The sequence below is a fragment of the Rhinoderma darwinii genome, chromosome 13 (assembly GCF_050947455.1).
Source record: "Rhinoderma darwinii isolate aRhiDar2 chromosome 13, aRhiDar2.hap1, whole genome shotgun sequence".
Lineage (NCBI taxonomy): Eukaryota > Metazoa > Chordata > Amphibia > Anura > Rhinodermatidae > Rhinoderma > Rhinoderma darwinii.
Window position 1 is genome coordinate 18,621,713 of NC_134699.1, and position 20,660 is coordinate 18,642,372.

At 42.8% G+C, this 20,660-nt stretch overlaps 1 protein-coding gene across 2 annotated transcripts in view; it reads left to right on the plus strand.

Moving 5' to 3' along the window:
• The first annotated feature begins 9,992 nt into the window (after positions 1-9,992).
• ITGA3 (integrin subunit alpha 3) overlaps positions 9,993-20,660 on the plus strand; it is a 48,424-nt gene continuing 37,756 nt past the window's right edge. For both annotated transcript variants that reach the window (XM_075846284.1, XM_075846285.1), the window contains exon 1: positions 9,993-10,662. In XM_075846284.1, coding sequence (XP_075702399.1) covers positions 10,493-10,662 — 170 coding nt within the window. In that variant the 5' untranslated portion in view covers positions 9,993-10,492. The remainder of the gene's footprint in view (positions 10,663-20,660) is intronic.

Here is a 20,660-nt window from a genome sequence, read left to right on the forward strand (position 1 = left end):
TATAAGTAAAAAAACAAAATAATATCCACATATTTGGTATTGTCACGATTAGAACAACCTGCACAATACATTTATAGCGTCATTTCTGGTCATTGGTGAATGCTGTAAAGAATACATAAATATAAACTACATCAGAATTGCTTTTTTTCTGCATTTTTGCCAAAATAAAAATGAATATAAACTAAATGTAAATGTCTTTAACCCCTTCCCGACATTTGCTGTATGGATAAGTCATGGAAATTTAGTGCTTCCCGCATTTTGCTTTATCCATACGACAAATGCATGGCACCGGCTCAGAAGCTGAGTAGGTGCCATCATCGCCGGATGCCAGCGGTGTATTACAGCTGACATCCGACTGTAATCTAGAAGTAATGATGAAAAAAGCACGGCGCCATAGTAGTGCAGATCACCAGGAGTAATTGTGATGAACTCTTGAGGTTGTGCAGCCAACAACACAACACTATACTGATTAGGGAACGGACCATAAGGGCATGCCCACACGTGGCGGATTTCCTCCGCAACTGTCCGCATCAATGCCGCACAGAATCTGCGTTGCAGATTCTGCAGCGGATCTGCCCAAAATGTGCAGTAAATTGATGCGGACTAGCTGCTGCGGACTGCGGGAAAAGTGCTTCCCTTCTCTCTATCAGTGCAGGATAGAGAGAAGGGACAGCACTTTCCCTAGTGAAAGTAAAAGAATTTCATACTTACCGGCCGTTGTCTTGGTGACGCGTCCCTCTTTCGGCATCCAGCCCGACCTCCCTGGATGACGCGGCAGTCCATGTGACCGCTGCAGCCTGTGATTGGCTGCAGCCGTCACTTAGACTGAAACGTCATCCTGGGAAGCCGGACTGGAGATAGAAGCAGGAAGTTCTCGGTAAGTATGAACTTCTATTTTTTTTACAGGTTGCTGAATATTGGGATCGGTAGTCACTGTCCAGGGGGCAGAAACAGTTACTGCCGATCGCTTAACTCTTTCAGCACCCTGGACAGTGACTATTTACTGACGTCTCCTAGCAACGCTCCCGTAATTACGGGAGCCCCATTGACTTCCTCAGTCTGGCTGTAGACCTAGAAATACATAGGTCCAGCCAGAATGAAGAAATGTCATGTCAAAAAAGCAAGACGCATCCGCAGCACACATAACATGTGCATGACAGCTGCGGACTTCATTGCGGAACTTAGAATCTCCATTGAGGTCAATGGAGAAATTCCGCCATGAGTCCGCAACCAGTCTGCCACAACTCCGCAACATCCATTGCATGCTGCGGACACCAAATTCCGCACCGCAGCCTATGCTCCGCAGCGGAATTTTCCGCTTCGTCCAAATGAACCCTACTAAATAGAAGTGGAAGTCAATGGAGAAACGGCTCCGCTGCGGATTAACGCTGCGGAGTGTCCGCAGCGGAATTCAAGAGCAATTCCGCCACGTGTGGCTTTGCCCTAAAATCGCTGCAGCCAGGTACACAAAACCGGTAACTGGAAATAGTTACCGCTGGGATGGATTGTAGAAGAGAGAATTATTATTTTTTTTTAAATTAAAAAGTAGTGAACCATAGCGGCGCTGCTGGTATAGGGTTGAGAGAAAATAGGAGATATAAGGATATCATAGGCTTTAATGCAAGAGGCTACGCGTGTCGATGCTGAACTAACGTCATCATCAGGCCAAGAATCTTGGCTACACCCCTTAATAAATGCCTTGAGGGTGCAGTTTCCAAAATGTGGTCACTTCTCAGGGGTTTCTTTTATTATTTTACATCAGAGCCTCTGCAATCGTGAACCAATACTTTGTAAATCACCAAATTAGGCATCAAGTTCGCATGGTGCTCTTTCACTCCTGAGCCTGTTCGAATGCCCATGTAAAAGATTAGGGCCACATGTAGGGTGTTTCTAAAACCGGGAAACACAGCATAATAATTAGAGAGCTGTCTTGTTATGGTGGCACAAGCTGGGCACCACATATTGGCATATCCATGGAAAAAATACCATTTTCACTCTGCAACATTGAGTGCACACTAATTCTGGAAAACACCTGCGGGGTTAACATTCTCACTACACCCCTAGGTGAATACCTTGATGGGTGTAGTTTCCAAAATGGGGTCACTTGTGGGGGTTTCCACTGTTTTGGTCCCACAGGGGCTTTGCAAATGCAACATAGCAATCCAGCAAAATCTGCACTCCAGAAGCCAAATGGCGCTTCTTCCCTTCTGAGCCCTACTGTGTGCCCAAACAGCAATTTATGACCACATATGGGGTATTGCCATACTTGGGAGAAATTACTTTACAAATGTTGAGAAAATGAAATATTTGGAGCTAAAGCTACGTCTTATTGAAGAAAAAGGATTGTTTTTATTTTCACTGCCAAATTCGAATAAATTCTATGAAACACCTGTGGGGTATAAATGCTCACTACACCACTAGATGAATTCCTCAAGGGGTGTAGTTCTACTAAATGGAGTCACTTTTTGGGCGTTTTCATTGTTTTGTCCCCTCAGGGGCTTTTCCAATGTGACATTGCCTCTGCAAACCATTCCTGCTAAATGTGATCTCCAAAAGCCAAATAGCGCTCTTTCCCTTCTAAGCCCTGCCGTGTGTCCAAACATTATACCCCTAGATAATTTCTTTGAGGTGTGTAGTTTCCCAAATGGGGTCACTTTTGCGGGATTTCCACTGTTTTGGCACAAGACCTGACATGGTGCCTAAAATTTATTCTAATAAAAAGAAGGCCCCAAAATCCACTAGGTGCTCCTTTACTTCTAAGGCCTGTGTTTCAGTCCATTACCGCACTAGGGCCACATGTGGGATATTTCTAATACTGCAGAATCTGGACAATAAATATTGAGTTGCATTTCTCTGGTAAAACTTTCTGTGTTACAAAAAAAATGGATTAAAAATGAATAAATTTCACCTCTACTTTGCTTTAATTCCTGTGAAACGTCTAAAGGATTAAGCCCTTAACCCCTTAAGGACGCAGCCTAGTTTTGGCCTTAAGGCTCAGAGCCCATTTTTCAAATCTGACATATTTCACTTTATGTGGTAATAACGTCGGAATGCTTAAACCTACACAAGCGATTCTGAGATTGTTTTCTCGTGACACATTGGGCTTCATGTTCGTGGTAAAATTTGGTCGATATATTCAGTGTTTATTGGTGAAAAATTGCAAAATTTAGAGAAATTTTTTAAAAAATAGCATTTTTCAGAATTTAAATGCATCTGCTTGTAAAACAGACGGTTATACCACCCAAAATCGTTACTAGATCACATTTCCCATATGTCTACTTTGGATTGGCATTGTTTTTTGAACATTCTTTTATTTTTCTTGGACGTTACAAGGCTATGAACATAAACAGCAATTTCTCATATTTTTAAGAAAATTTCAAAAGCCTTTTTTTAAGGTACCTCTTGAGTTCTGAAGTGGCTTTGAGGGGCCTATGTATTAGAAACCCTGATAAAACACCCCATTTTAAAAACTAGACCCCTCAAAGTATTGAAAACAGCATTTAGAAAGTTTTTTAACCCTTCAGGCATTTCACAGGAATTAAAGCAAAGTGGAGGTGAAATTTGCATATTTCATTTTTCTTGCTGAATTTCAATTTTATTCATTTTTTTTTCTGTAACAGAGAAGGTTTTACCAGAGAAACACAACTAAATATGTATTGTCCAGATTCTGCAGTTTTTAGAAATGTCCCACATGTGGCCCTACTGCGCTCGTGGACTAAAACACAAGCCCTAGAAGCAAAGAAGCACCTAGTGCATTTTGAGTCCTCTTTTTTTATTAGAATATATTTTAGGCAGCATGCCAGGTTTGAAGAGGTGTTGAGGTGCCAAAACAGTAGGAATCCCCCAATAGTGACCCCAATTTGGAAACTACATCTCAAGGAATTAGGTTATGGTTGTTGTTACCATTTTGACCGCACAGTTTTTTCACAGCACGTATTTGAATTGGGCTGTGAAATGAAAAAAATGTCATTTTTTCCAATAAAATGTCATTTGTGATCAAAATGTCTTATTTTCACAGGGAACAAAATACCCCATTTTGTTGCCCAATTTGTCCTTAGTGTGGCAATACCCCATTTGTGGTGATAAACTGCCGTTTGGGCCCATGGGAGGGCTCAGAAGGAAAGGAACGCTATGTGTTCTTTGGAGTACAGATTTTGCTGGATTGGTTTTCGGGTGCCATGTCGCATTTGCAGAGCCTCAGAGGTATCAAAGCAATGGAAACCCACCAGAAGTGACCCCATTTTGGAAACTACACCCCTCAAGGAATTCATTTATGGATAATGTGACCATTTAGACCCCATAGTTTCTTCACAGAACTTATTTGAATTGGGCTGGGAATGAAAAAAATATATATTTTTTCTAATATGTCATTTTAGCTCAAAAATTCTTATTTTCACAAGACATAAAATACTCCATTTTGTTGCCCAATTTGTCCTGAGTGCGGAAATACCCCATTTGTGGTGATAAACTGCTGTTTGGGCCCATGGGAGGGCTCAGAAGCAAAGGAGCGCTATTTGTTCTTTGGAGTCCAGATTTTGCTGGATTGGTTTTCGGGTGCCATGTCGCATTTGCAGAGCCCCAGAGGTATCAAAGCAATGGAAACCCACCAGAAGTGACCCCATTTTGGAAACTACACCCCTCAAGGAATTCATTTATGGGTGTTGTGACCATTTTGACCCCATAGTTTTTTCACAGAACTTATTTGAATTGGGCTGGGAATGAAAACAAAATTATTTTTTTCAAATAATATGTAGTTTTGGCTGAAAATTTCTTATTTTCACAAGAAACAAAATACCCCATTCTGTTGCGCAATTTGTTCTGAGTGCCGTAATACCCCATTTGTGGTGATAAACTGCCGTTTGGGCCCATGGGAGGGCTCAGAAGGAAAGGACCACCATTTGGCCTACTGGGGATTTTCTAGTGCGAAGTCATGTATGCAGAAGCCCCTGAGGTACCAGTACAGTTGAAACCTGCAAGAAGTGATCCCGTTTTAAAAACTACACCCTTAAGGCATTCATCTAGAGGTGTAGTGAGCATTTTGACCGGAGAGATACACCCCATAAACTGTAATGTGGGTTCTCCCGGGTATGGCAATACCCTCCATGGGGCTGTTATCAGCTGCCTGGGCACACAGCAGGGCTCAGAGGGGAAAGACGAGGGGGGATAAGCTGTGCGGAGTGCATCAGGGTAAGTAAAATTGGGGTAAATTATAAACCAAGGGATGTATGATAAATTTTAAAACACTCTTTCATACAGAGCTCTGGTTTTTCGGGACACGCGTCACTTTGGTATATTGTTTCCTCCCTTATCCCCCTCTTATAGCAGACTTTGCACCTCTTTTGACTTTTTCCCTTCTTGCCAGTTTGGGGAATTTCTCCTGGAAAGTGTTGCCCTGGTACGAAGCGTGTGGCCCAGCTTCGAGGAGTACTGGGTGCCCCACCATTCTTGGTCCCTAAAGATTAGGTTCTTGATCATCACCTCTTGAAATTCCAGGAAAGTTCCCGTCTGGCCTGCACATCGACGTAGCACGTACGCATTGTACAATGCCATCTGTATGATGTGCCCGGCCAGCTTCTTGTACCCCACCGCATGGCGCTGTAGGGCTTTAGGACTTGATCTGACAAGTCCATCCCTCCCATGTACCTATTGTAGTCCAGGATGCAGTCTGGTTTGGGGGTGGCCTTCCCTTCATATATCCTAAACCTGTAGGTATACCCTGATGCCCTCTCGCAGCTTATACATCTTCACGCCATACCTTGCCCTCTTACCCGGCAGGTACTCGCGGAATTGAACCCTCCCTTTAAAATGTACCAGGGACTCATCAATAGAAATACACTTCTCGCGGTCGTATGCTTGGGAAAACCGGGCACTGAAACGGTCTAATAGGGGTCTCCGTTTATACAAACGGTCAAAACTGGGGTCATCTCGGGGTGGGCACGGCTCATTATCAGTATAATGTAAGAAGCCAAGTATTGCCTCATTTATTTATTTTTTTAGGTTACAGTTCAGTTCTGAAGTTGCTTTGAGGGGCCCATATATTAGAAACCCCTATCAAATACCCCATTCTAGAAACTAGACCCCTAAAAGTATTCACAACAGCATTTAGAAAGTTTATGAACCCTTTAGGTGTTTCACAGGAATTTAGAGCAAAGTAGAGGTGAAGTTTACATTTTTTTTTTGTCAGAAAATCCTCTTTATACCATTTTTTTTACAACACAATTGGATTTATCAGAGAAACTCAACTTAATACTTATTGCCCAGATTCTGCAGTTTAGAGAAATATCCAACACGTGGCCCTCGGGCGGTAATGGACTGAAGCACCGGCCTCCGAAGCAAAGGAGCACCTAGTGGATTTTGAGGCCTCTTTTTTATTAGGCACCATGTCCGGTTTGAAGAGGTCTTGTGGTGCCAAAACATTGGAAACCCCCCAAAAGTGACCCCAATTTGGAAACTAGACCCCTTGAGGAATCCATTGTAGTTTTCTTGGGGTGCATGCAGCTTTTTGTTCAGTTTTTATTCTATTTTTAGGTGGCGTGGTGACTAAAAAACATCAATTCTACTATTGTTTTTTTATTCTTTTTTTTTTACAGTGTTCACCGTGCGCTATAAATGACATATTCACTTTATTCTGCGGGGCGATACGATTACGGCGATACCAGATGTTTATAGTTTTTTTATGTCTTATGGCGTTTGCACAATAAAATACGTTTTGTAAACAATCATTTACTTTTTGTGTTACCTTATTCTAAGAGCCAGAACGTTTTTATTTTTCTATCAATAAAGTCGTGCGAGGACTTATTTTTTGCGTAACGAACTGTAGTTTCGATCAGTACCATTTTTAGGTACATGCGACTTTTTGATCTCTTTTTATTCCATTTTTTGGGAGGTGAAGTGACCAAACAATTGTGGTTCGGTTTATTATTATTTTCTGTTACGGCATTCACCGTGCGGGATAAATAACTAAATAATTTTGTAGTTCAGGCCGTTACGGACGCGGCGATACCAATTATGTATAGTTTATTTGTTGGTTTATATATTTTTATTAATAATAAAGGACTGATAAGGGAAAGGGGGGATTTTTACTTTTATTACTTTTAAAACTTTTATTTTCTTATTTTTACACATCTTTTTTTAACTTTTTTTTAACTTTATTACTTTGTCCCACTAGGGGACTTGAGGGCAGGAGGCCCTGATCGCTATTCTAATACACTGCACTACATGCGTAGTGCAGTGTATTAGAACTGTCAGCTACTCACTGACAGCAAGCATAGTGGGTCCTGACGTTGTCAGGACCCACTAGGCTTCCGTCTATGGCATAGCCGGACGCCATTGTTTGGTGTCCGGTTGCCATAGTGACCATCGCCGGCCGCTATCGTGTAGCAGGCCGGCGATGGCAGCTTAACCCCTAAAAAGCCGCGATCTCTATAGAACGTGGCTTTTCAGGGGTTAATTAGCGGGGACACAGCGATCGGTCCCCGCTGTAGGAGCTGTGACAGCTGCTGTACGAGACATCAGCGTCACAGCTCCTGTATGTGTCAGGAGGACGGCCGAAACGGCCGTTACTCCCGAGACGTACTATTAGGTCATGGAGCGCGAACGCTATAGTTACCATGACCTAATAGTACGTCCAGGAGCGGGAAGGGGTTAAGGACACGGCCAATTTTGGCCTTGAGGACAGAACAATTTTGTTATATTTCCCTCTTTGCATCCCGACGCTCATAACTTTTTTATTTTTTGTACGACGTAGTTGTATGAGACGTTATTTTTTGCGGGACGAGTTGTACTTTATGTAGGTACCATTTTTTGGTACAAATATATTATCGTTTAATTGATCTAAATTTTTATTTTGGTGAAAATGCAGAAAAAAAGCAGTTCTGCTGCAGTTTTAATATTTTTGTTTTTACACCATACACCGATCATCATAAATAATGTTATACATTTGTTGTTACGGTCGTGGCGATACCAAATATGTCTATATTATTTCATGTTTTGGGACTTCTATTTTAAAAAGTCCATTTATTATAAAAAAAATTGTGTTCTGTGTATTTTTTTACTTTTTATTTATTTATCATAAAAAAAATTGACATTCATTTTATTTTGGAACTGTAATGTACTGGCATAGATCTATATGCCAGTACATTAGCCTGTTACTGATTATACAGAGGCAGTTGTTAGCGGATTCCTCACTATGCCCTAACAACAAGAAATATGTTCAGACAGCCCTGGGGTCCTTCAATGGACCCTTGGCTGTCTGGCCATACAAGTTATGGGCTTTGATCGCGTCACAGTTATTTTATGTGATGCCATCAAAGTGCAGTCCCCTCTCCTTGAACGCCGCGATCAGCTTTCATTGCGGCATTCAAAGGGTTAACGGCGAAGAGAGGAGGTTTCTCTCCTCTCCGCTGTCAGAGCGGGGCCGTGGCTGTGTATTACAGCCGTTGTGTAAAGGATCTGCCAGGCACAGCTTCTGTGTATACGCCCATAGGTAATCAGTCTGCACCTGCTTCTATGTCTGTGAGACTGACTCCATCTTCCACCACTCAGGATGGTAGGCTTAGGAGTGGGAGAGCCTATCACAGCCTGGCCAGACAGAGCTAGCTCCCGCCCTCTGTCTATTTATACCTGCCTTTCCTGTTTGTGATTCTTCTCGTGTGGTTTCCTGGCCCTGCTGCAGCTTCTGAACTATTTGACCCTGCTTCATACTGACCCTGGCTTACTGACTACTCTCCTGCTCTGCGTTTGGTACCTCGTACACTCCTGGTTTGACTCGGCTCGTTCACCACTCTTGTTGCTCACGGTGTTGCCGTGGGCAACTGCCCCATTTCCCTTAGCTTTGTGTACCCTTGTCTGTTTGTCTGTCTGGCACTTATTGAGTGTAGGGACCGTCGCCCAGTTGTACCCCGTCGCCTAGGGCGGGTCGTTGCAAGTAGGCAGGGACTGAGTGGCGGGTAGATTAGGGCTCACTTGTCTGTTTCCCTACCCCCATCATTACACGTTGCCCCGCTCTCTATCGCGCGCAGAGACGGCTGTCACACAGGACGAGAATACTCGTCCTAATGCGCGAAGTACCCGCCGCTCTGGATGAGCATTCTCGTCCTGTGTCGGCAACAGGTTAAAAAACTTTCTAAATGCTGTTTTGAATACTTTGAGGGGTGACGTTTTTAAAATGGGGTGTTTTATAGGGGGTTTCTAATATATCAGGTCCTCAAAGCCTCTTCGCAACTGAACAGGTCCCTGTAAAAATAGCCTTTTGACATTTTCTTGAAAATGTGAGAAATTGCAGCTAAAGTTCTAAGCCTTGTAACGTCCTAGAAAAATAAAAGGACGTTCAAAAAACGATATCAATCTAATGTAGACATATGGGGGGATGTTAATTAGCTACTATTATGTGTGCTATAACTGCCTGTCTTACAAGCAGATACATTTTTGAAATTTTGCGCTAAATTTTTGTGTTTTTCCACAATTAAATACTGAATGTATAGAGCAAATTTTGCCAGTAACATAAATTACAATGTGTCACGAGAAAACAATCTCAGAATCGCTTGGATAGGTAAAAGCATTCCCAAGTTATTCCCACATAAAGTGACACGTCAGATTTGAAAAATGAGGCTGTCCTGAAGGTCAAAAGTGGCCAAAGCGGGAAGGGGTTAAAACATTGGCATCTGCATAAAGTGCAACTTATCCCACAAAAAACAAAGCCTCATACAGTAAATAAAAAGTTATGGAAAAGAGGAAAAATAAAGAAAACTTGTCTAGGTCCTCAAGGGGTTTAAATGACCTGTATATGAATTAACCTTATATGCATGCCATATGATGAGAATGAGAGTGATAGTGTCCATGGGGGTAGTAGTCCTTGTCCCTGTGTACACAGTGTGGATGTCCTGAAGTTTGTGACTTGTATTTGTGCTCTGCTACTTTTCTTAGTGCAGTGTGAGAAAGCTGTAACCCTCCTCCTCCCAGTCTCCACCCTTCCCTGCAGTCAGTCCCAGCACAGGCAGGTGCAGGGGAGGCGGCCCCTTTAAGGGAACGTGCCTGGGATCTGTACCGGGTGTAAGGGAGAAGTTCACCGGAAGAAAAGAGGGTGTAGAGGGAAGGGGCAGCACAAAGAGAGACTGGGAAGGTGGAAATGAAGGAGAGAGGGAAAAGGGCAGCAGCAGCCAGAGCAAAGGGAGGGCCTGGCACAGGGTGCATGGGCTGGAGGAGGGTCTGACACAGGGAGGCAGGATCTGGGCAAGTACTCAGGTCTCACTCTGCAGGAGGTGACACAGGATCTGTACTAGGAAGCGATCTGCACTCATGGGATCTTCAAGATTCGTTTGGGAACAAGTGTAATCTGCAGAGGATCATAGGTGCAGCCAGCCCTGGGATGTATGGTGCACCTGGGGGCACAGGCAGCACCCTCATAGACATTCATTGGTCCAAGATCCAGCTCCTCTGATCAGCACCAGGGACAGAACCAGCAGAACACGACCTGGGTCTGAGCTCTGAAGGGATGAGGATGGGTCCAGCTCCGGTCTACCTGCTCCTAGGACTGTGCCTGGCATGCTCTGCCTTCAATGTGGACACCCAGTTCCCGGTTATAAAGCAGGCGGGTGTGCCAGGGGGGCTGTTCGGGTTCTCAGTGTCATTACACAAGCAAAGTGAGGGGCAGCAGCGCTACCTGTAAGTATAACCGAGGGACAAATGGGGTGCATGTGGGCATCTCTGGGACTGGGGTATCCCGCAGGGGTTCTGGTTGGGGAGGGCAAAAAAAAAGGGAATCCTCGACTAAAGAAGTGTATGAGGGCATCTCTGGGGCAGTGGTGTCTGTACAGAAGAACCTCTGACTATGGGCTCAGGGGGGTAAGGTGTGCAGGGCATGGGGCATGTCTACGTCAGGAGAACCCATGAGTATATACGCACCTAATGCAGAATATTATTATGTGTGATATTAATATACAGTATAATATTCTCTAAAGACAAGCACAAGGATGTTTTTATCTATCTATCTATCTATCTATCTCATATCTATCTATCTATCTATCTATCTATCTATCTATCTATCTATCTATCTCATATCTATCTATCTATCTATCTATCTATCTATCTATCTATCTATCTCTGTCTAATAATAGCTATCCACAACTGTTTTTTGTACACTGCAACTGATATTGCGCCCTGCTGCTGATATTTGTAACATTTTTGCTGCCAGCTTGATTAAATACGACTGAAAGTCTTTACACAAATGTATCAGTTGTGTGTAATGTTTTTAATTCATTGTCCCTTCAGTTCAGGGACTGCTTTCCTTGTGATGATAAATTGGTTCATTTATGGGATGCTCCTGTATTGATATCAAATATTGTATAATGACCCGTGATGGATGAGAACATAAACGTATATGAGTATAGATTATGTCTGTGTATAAAGGGCCATGGCGGTGTATGGTGGGGGCTGGTACTTCTACTTACTGGAGACTCCTATGACTTGTACTACAGGATATATAGGGCTTATTATATTGTTCGTACCTATGAATACTGTCTGAGCAGTTTTTTTTTTAACCTGTGGCTCTCCTCATGCCTACACAGCCGCATGGGAGTTGTGGTTTTCCAACAGCTGGGGATCCGCAGGTTGGGGAACACTCTGTTGGAGATATTATACTTAGAGGCGATAGGCATTGCAAATACCAATAAAGTGGTATTAGAAGGTGTAAGCCTTTGTAAACATGGAGTCCATGCGTGCCATTGTTAAACACTCTACATGCTTTTCCCAAGGTCGCAAAAGGGTTAACTCCGCCAGAATATATTACTTTTGGCAGCCTTGGGGATTAACTTCTGCATTCTTACCTCTCAGGTTGCAGTGAAAGGGTTAAGAACAGGTAACTAATAGGCTGGAGGTGCGGGACCCCTGAAAGGGGTTAATATGCAATGCTTTTCCGACTGGCATGGAAGGAGTTAACATGGGAGGGGTGCTGGGAGCCATGTTCTGCCGAACATGTAACTGAAAGACCTTCCTTTACTTTCTTCTTCCTCCTTTGTTCATCTCACCTGCAGATAAGAAAGTTTTTTACCGCCTGCAGGGCGGGGTGTGCAAATAACTATGTACAGACCAATGGCGCACGCGGGCACAGCAGTGCACAGACTAGTCACACCGGGGGTAGTATGTGGCGGCAAAGTCAGTACAAAGCAGAGTATACGGGACCCCCACAGATCTACTGAAATGAACTTAGATCCCCATAGAACCCCATGTAACTGTGTGATCTAAGTTCAGTTCAGTAGAACCCCAGGTTTCGGGGTCTTGAGTCAATACAAGTCCGTTTACCGCTGAATGGTGACCGCAATAGGCGCCATATTCAACCCTAGAAGCAAATGCGGACTCTCAGTGTGTAAAATCAGAGGCACATGGAGGTGCAGTATGGGCCCATAGATTTCCATAGCAAATAAATCAAGTCAGTAATACAGCCTTATACATGAACCCTAAGGCCACATTCACACGGGCCATCATGGGGCCATAGTGGTGCAGTAGAGAAAACCACTATTCTCAAAATAAAATTGCACAATAGTAATATGATATTGGTCCCAAAACTAAATCACTCTACTAAAAAAATCACTGCCCATTGGAAAATCAAATATGAGTAAAAAAAGCCATTATGTGAATGGTGACTACCTGCAACGGTGGCAGGTTTTATTTAAAGGGTTGTATGATCACAAAGAACCCCTTAGAGATTGCAGACACCACGGCGATCATCTGATTGATCATTTTTCTGTGGGACGCCTTCTCTGGCCAGACGTTTACCTTGCAGCAAAACGGGGCCGCTCTTATAGAGTATAGGGACCGCCCCATGACGTCTCTATGCCCCAGTTGGCCATATGAACAGGGGTTGCTACAATCTGCCATAGTGATTTAAGTTCACCACTAAGCCATCAAGTCATTTAGGCTCTTACCTAGCAACAGTAGCAGTAATCAGTGGGTGACTACCTTTTATTTCCATCCTCCTGGATAGACCATCGTAGTCACCGACTATTCTGTAGAAGTGACGGTGGGGCTGGTTTCTAATATCTAAAGTTCCCATTACACGGCTCGGTATGGGCCGTGAAAACGAGTGCCGATCAATAAATGCTGATTTGCCAGATCCTTGGCCCATGTCATAGGGCCTTTAGACTAGTGAGAGAAATAAACGGTATCATTTAAAGAACCCCCTTTAAAGAGTCACTTCAGGCCAAATATATACAGTGTGTTATGCCTAAAGCAGAGCCTGAGGGGGCGGAGCATGAAACAGGGATTCCATAACACCAAATACATAATCCTTGTGTCATGCTCCACCCACTTCTACTAGGCATAGCACAGTGTTTCGCCTGCATTGTCCCTTTAAATATGTCGGATGTGATCATGACGGTGCGCCAAGTAACATGCCAGACAGATTTAATTAAAGAGAACTCAGTTTTCTCATACTTGACCATTCTGAGACGGATTTTGTAATTATTCTATTATGTCATTAGATTGTATTGTACCATGTGTATGTTGTTTTGACTGTTGTGGTTTATTAGCAAGTTCCTGGTCTCTGACCCCAGTCCTTCTGTCTTACACATGATAATGGGTGATGCCCTCCTGGCTTCCTGAGGACGTTCTTGTCTTCCGGTGTGCCCTTTTTGCCAGGATGCCACCGGAATATCTGATACTTTTCATTATAAATATTTTATTTCTTTTTTTTTTTCCAATACTAAAAAGAATAAACAATCCCAACCCCCTCCCCCAAACAATATTACCCCATTACAAAATCCATATTTACATTCCTGACTATTAACCTATGCCAGTCTATGATCTTTGGTGCTACGTATGCCACCCATTTTTGTGCTAGTTAACCTCACAAAGAAGAGCAAAATGACCGCCAGTCTTTCTATTTTGAGGAATATGTAAATTATGTAAGTTCCCAAGTAACCAAGTTCCTGGTTTCTCTGGAAATTTGAATGTCAAATTTTTTTCTATACATTCCAAAGATTTGGTACTTTGAATATTTAGTACTGTGCAGGTCTGAGGAGAACGTTTTGTTGAGGAGTATTAAAGTGGACCTTTGATTTTCACCGTATACATTAGAGAACAGACTATGGACTGTCTATAGCGGTGATCTCCAACCTGTGACACTCCAGCTGTTGCATAACTACAACTCCCAACATGCCCAGACAGACTGAAGCTGGAAGGGAATACTCAGAGTCGTAGTATTGAGTCACATATTGGAGATCACTGATCTATAGTCGGATCTTCTTACATGGAAATCAGGCTGTCATAAGTAGCCATTTGTAATTGTAACATTTGTAATTTTTTTTTATTTTTAAATATGCAAATTTGTAGGGAAATTTGAAATTTCCTGCATCTGTCTTTCCCTTTTTTTGAGCACCAGGACCACGACCATATCTCTATGACATGCCGAAAGGTAGAAAAGTATACACAAAGATGCACATACCCTTTAAACAGTGCAACTGACTGTGCTCAAATGACAATGACCAAACAGAGAATACTTGTGTCAAGCTCCGCCCCCACAGGGGGAGTGGTATTTTAAAGCCTAACTCCACTCAAGGTTAAATTCAGGTATAACTACAGTTAAAGGGGTTTTCCCATCACAAAAAGGGATGACATGTCTCTAGGAAAAGCTATTACTTACTGATATGACATCACTTTCTGTTCTGGTAAAGCCACTTTAATTCTAATGTTTCTCTCCCCACTCATGTCACACTTACAGCAAGCTGAAAAATTGGAATTAGTTTGGCCGGGTTCTCACACTGGAGAGTTGGTAGTCACCGGCAATTACATTGCTCCAGTTCAAGTAAATGGACTACCGTAAAATACATGGTAGCGTTGATTCTGGCAGAGCCGGAGCTGCTCATTGCTACGACCTCTATATGCCTAAATAGGGCAAAAGTACATATGGAAAGGGTACGTCCTGATTGGACAGTCCCTTTAAGGCCTAATTTTACTAAATATATTATACCCCAACATTTTATTTATTTCATCATGATGAGAATTTTTTTGTTGCTTACTTTTAGTATGTTTATTGGGGATAAAGAGTCTAAATATAAATATATATATATAATTAACAGTGGTAGTTACATAGTTGTGGTGCAATACTTAGCACTTTGTATTTACCTGTGTATAGTAGCAGTGAGTATATAGGTGTGTGTGTGTTTAGGTCTCATTTCCTGCCACGCATTCCATGGATTCTTGGAGTGTCCGCTCAGCACCTCCCTTCTGTACATACCACATTTCTTAGAAAATCTGTGCCCTGTGGGGGCAGAATTCATTCATTCATTCATTCACCCTTTAGCAAAAGAAAGTAATGCTGCTGAAGCTATACCCGGGTGCGGATCACACTCCTGGCAGCGTCTGCTGTACCTGGGAACAATAGGACTGAAATCCCATAATCCTTTAGAAAAAATACAATAACTCTGCGTCTGAATTTTTTTTCCTAAGTCAGACTAAAAAAATGGAATCTATTGGCTTAAAGGGCTCATGTGTGATTTAATAAAGGAGAGGAGCAGATCAAATTATCTTTCCGAGCATTTGAGAGCGCATTGTTTGTTTTAAAAAGACCTGTCACCTCTCCTGACACGTCTGCTTTAGCAAATACTTGTAGTTCCCATAAATGAACGATTCTGGAGCATTTTTTTCTCAGAACTCAACATTGTGCCGTTCCTCTGTTACTCCTCCTAGAAATGTATGAATAATTTGACAACTGGGTGTTACCAGTTGGGGGGGGGTGTCCCTACGCAGACTGACCATGTCCAATCAGTGCTGGCAGAGTGAGTTTTTATAGGGACACGCCCCTTTAACAAGGGAAATGTTAACACCCAGTAGTAAATTTATTCATACCTTTCTAGGAGGAATAACAGGGGAACGGTACGGGGCAGATTTATAAGAAAATATATTCCAGAATTGTTAATTCATAGGGAATACAAGTATTTACTAAAACAGACATGTTAGGAAAGTAGGTAGGTCCTCTTTAAATATATCTGCCCATATAGACAGAAAATGAACATAGATGTATGCCCAAGCTCTCTTGGTGCCCAAGACCACCCTGCTACACTTTAGCCCAACTCTAGTTCTCATGATAGGTCCTATTTTGTCATACCAAAGGGAAGCCCCTCATCATACCCTGGCCCCCTCTCAAAGGTGTCCTAGTCTGGCTACCGCTTGTACCCTGGCCCTTATCCCCCCCACCAATAAGAAAATGTTTATTATGGCTGCCAGTGTGGGTTCCTGATATAACCACTGGCCTGTCAGTTGCCAGTCAACTTTCCCAGAAGCAGGTATAGCTTCGTAGAAGAGCATGTATCAAGAATTTCATCATAGACCACAGTTGGATTAGGTAACCACTTGCATGTTAAGCTGATACAGTGGGGTACCCCAGTTGGACCCCTTCTATTAGTGAGAGCTGAGAGCCCTTTCAAGTGAGGATCTTGACTATAGAAAACAATCATGTCCATAGAAATCAACAGACAATGTCCATGGTGGGGGTCCCACCATCAACTGAGGGAACCATTATCTGTAACTCTTGCAATGAGTCCGGTGGTTTCAGTCGACTCAAGAATTCCAGAAGACGAGTAAGAACCTGCGCAGAAATGAATGTGTAAATTGGAATGACAAGTAAATTCCAACTTGTGACTCTCATTCACCTAGTGTATGGACTGTTTGTAGACAACCCGCAATCTCTGTTAGGCCAAAGTGTTAAATTACTCACACCCATGTTAAAGAGACCCACATCCTCCCCATTCTTGTATTCTGTGGACAAAGACTGTTCTTACTCAGCTGCTGATATAGACAGAAGGTTAAAAGAAGAGAATATCCACCATTATTGTGGAGACAGTAAAAGCTTTTATAGGGATTCTCACATAGACATAATAGGGGTCCAGTGAATAGTCGGGGGAACCGCTACTTTTCATCCCTCCATACTCTGAAGCTTATATCAACCCTAGGTGTCAAGTGTGCTGCCGTGCTGATGAGGTGGCATCTTCATTCTGTTATCAGGTCATCCCTTTACACTGCACATCCATGATAAATGGGACATAGCTTCACTTAAAGAGGTTGTCTAGTTTACGAGGCCCATTTTCATATACCATATTAAGGAATTCAGAGGGGTCCTCAGTTCAGGATCCTCATCTCTTGGCCAAAGTGGACAACTGCTATAAAGAGCATCCTACTCTCTGGAGGACCTTTCCTGTCCTACATTACACAGATAACACATCGATTTGAATAGGCACTGTGTAATGCTTAATATCCCCTGTGGTGGCGCTGCAGGGAAATAGAAGATTTACTTTTAGGTTTCCCCACAGATAACAGCAGATCACTGGGGTTTCCAGCAGGGGGACACTTTGTGATCAGCTTATTGTCAAAGGACCCTTCTAACAAGTAGGAAATGTCCAAAGCGAACAAGCCCTTTAAGACCCAAGTTGGAGTTCAAAACTACAATGGATACTTCATGATACTCCACCAGCCAATGTGTTCTAGGTGGCATGTAAGATATCATTAGCAAACCTTATCCGTAGAACACTAGTGGCACATTAGTTGTTCCGTGAGGTCTCTGGGGCACCATGTACGTCTCTCTGTGATAGAGTTGCGTTTTGTCACATTCCATAAGACCAATTGGCATAGCTCCAAAACCTTACAGAGCTAGTGGTTTTATCTTCTTTCTGTGCGACCCATAGGTTTAGTATTCATTCATGGTGACCTATGATGTCATGGTCAGCTGTCCCGGGAGAGCCTGCAGTTTAATGTCCTCCCATAGACCAGTGTTTAGTTCCGATGACCTGGTAGTTCAGTGGCCAACTTTTATAATCCTCTGGTTTAGAGTCCTTTCCTTGTGGTCCACTGGCTTTGTAACACCGTGGATTAGTTCCTTTTGCTCATGATCATTTTGCTTATTGCCCATCCATGGTTATCTACTTGATTAATATCAAGCCATGTTGATCTAGTGGTTTAGTCTCTTTCCCTATTGACTCAGTTTATTTGTATCTCCCTTTGCTAGTGGCAATGTATATTTTTATCTCATCTCCCTGGTGGTCCGGTGTACTTATATCTCCTCTCCCTAGTGGCCCAGTGTATTTTTTTCCTCTCCCTGGTGGCCCGGTGTATTTTTATCTCCTCTCCCTGGTAGCCCGGTGTATTTTTATCTCCTCTCCCTGGTAGCCCGGTGTATTTTTATCTCCTCTCCCTGGTACCCCGGTGTATTTTTATCTCCTCTCCCTGGTGGTCCGGTGTATTTTTATCTCCTCTCCCTGTTGGCCCCATGTTTTTTTTTATCTCCTCTCCCTGGTGGCCCGGTGTATGTTTATTTCCTCTCCCTGGTGGCCCGGTGTATTTATATCTCCTCTCCCTGGTGGCCCGTTGTATTTTTATCCCCTCTCCCTCGTGCCCCATTGTATTTATATATCCTCTCCCTGGTGGCCCAGTGTATTTTTTTCTCCTCTCCCTGGTGGCCCGGTGTATTCTTATCTCCTCTCCCTGGTGGCCCGGTGTATTTTTATCTCCTCTCCCTGATGGCCCGTTGTATTTTTATCTCCTCTCCCTGTTGGCCCTGTGTTTTTTTTTATCTCATCTCCCTGTTGGCCCCGTGTTTTTATATCTCATATCCCTGTTGGCCCAGTAGTTACTTACCTGTCCAGTGATGTAGTGACCAGTAGGTTTAGGCCATGATTTATTGTTTTTTTCAGTGGTAAACCATTGGTTTAATGTATTTTCCTGGTGATCCAGACCTACTCTGGTGAACCAACACAGTGTCTTGGGTGAAGGACCTCGAAGAGCAACAATTTTTACTAACACAGAATTAACAAAAAGTTGAGTCCCTTTAATAGACCAAGTCGGTAAACCTATTCATAGCTGACATCTCCTGCTGTGATCCTATTGATTATCTCTCTTTGTTCGTCCAGTTATTAAAAAAAGATTATTAACCATCGCTCTGTATGATTCCCTGGTTCAACATTCTTCTGTATAGGATATCAATGTGACCTTTGGACATTATGTGCTTCATTTTTGAATGACAGCCATATATATAGGCGGCGTTCTACAGACCAGATTATAAGGCTGTAAAGCATCACTTGTGATCGGCACAACACCGATGTAACCATAGCAATGGTGCGCTCTTAAAATCGCCATAGATTTTCTATTATACATTTTCGGAATTTTGTTCCAGGTTTTCTTAATGCATGGAAGCCAGTAGTCCTTTAGAGCCGGCATTTGCAACATATATAAACTTTTTTATTGAAAATATCTTACTGTTTTGTGTGTACAGCTCCTCGCATACCTATGTGTCTCCATGGTTATAGACTAAAAAAACAAACATGTGTATATATATATATGTATATGTATAGCAGCCCTTCCTCCCTAGACTTATATCTGTCTCTATAGTCCACAGCTCATGTCCGGGAGGGGGGAGTTGTCTCAGGAGACATTGTAGACTTCACTCAGCTCCCTTATCTCAAGTCAGGGGTCAATGTGAGTTCCTATTGAGCGCTGTAGACATATCGTTGTGCATTGTGCGGCATGCTGACTTTGTTCATGGGACATAGTATATTGCAGTTATTACTGTCTGCTCTTACCTGTTATATTATGGTTATGCTTTTTTATATATATGTATGTTGATCCATTTTAAGGTTTAACTCCACCCAAAACCCAATAAGTCAAGCGACTACAGATATACCCAGTATAACACTATAGTCTAGTTAGACTCACAGGGGTCCAGGGAGCTGAGATATGGAGTGTTGTTTGCAGGGTGTTTGCCTAGGAGACTTATATTACCTATCCCTATGACATGGAGCCTACAAAGTGATTTAGGTGCGACTTCTTTCTTTGATTAATAAAGGAGCACATTTTCAAGGTTATGGATCCATAAAAAACAGGTATGCTTCGATCGTCCAAGGTCACTGGTGACCACCTTTATCTCACCATGTCAGAGGAAGGCATAGGGCCAAATAAGCAGCTCCACAGTGTAAGGACCCCAATAAATAACTACCCTCATCTCCGCTTCCCTAGTTGTGGAATGTGACATGGGTAGGGGGAACATTTGATATTGAGGTCACCGGCAGTCGTTCCTGTTTTGAGTGACGTTAAAGCGTACCTGTCACCTCTCCCGACATGTCTGTTTTAGTAAATACTTGTATTCCCTATGAAGTAACAATTCTGAAACATATTTTCTTATAACTCTGCATTGTGCCGTTCCTCTGTTATTCCCCCTGGAAATGTATGAATAAGTGGATAACTGGCTGTTACCATTTCCCTTGTCAAATGGGCGTGTCCTTACACAGTCTCACTCTGTCAGCACCGATTGGACAGCGTCAGACTGTGTAGGGACACGCCTCCTATTGGTACCACCCAGTTGTCAAGTTATTCATAAATCTCTAAGAGGAATAACAGAGGAACGGCACAACGTAGAGTTCTAAGAAAAGATGTTCCAGAAATGTTATTTCATGGGGAATACAATTGTTTGATAAAACAGACATGTCAGGAGAGGTGACATTAAAGAGAAGACCTCCCTCCATTGCAGTCTATGGTACTTATGGAAATAGCTGTGTATACAAATTCACTTCGCTTGCAGAACAACGGGAAGGGGAGACTTCACCTCTCAGATGACCCCTTTATGTATAGACCATACACTGGGTAAGGACATTGGCACCTGTAACTTTTGGGAATAGACTTAC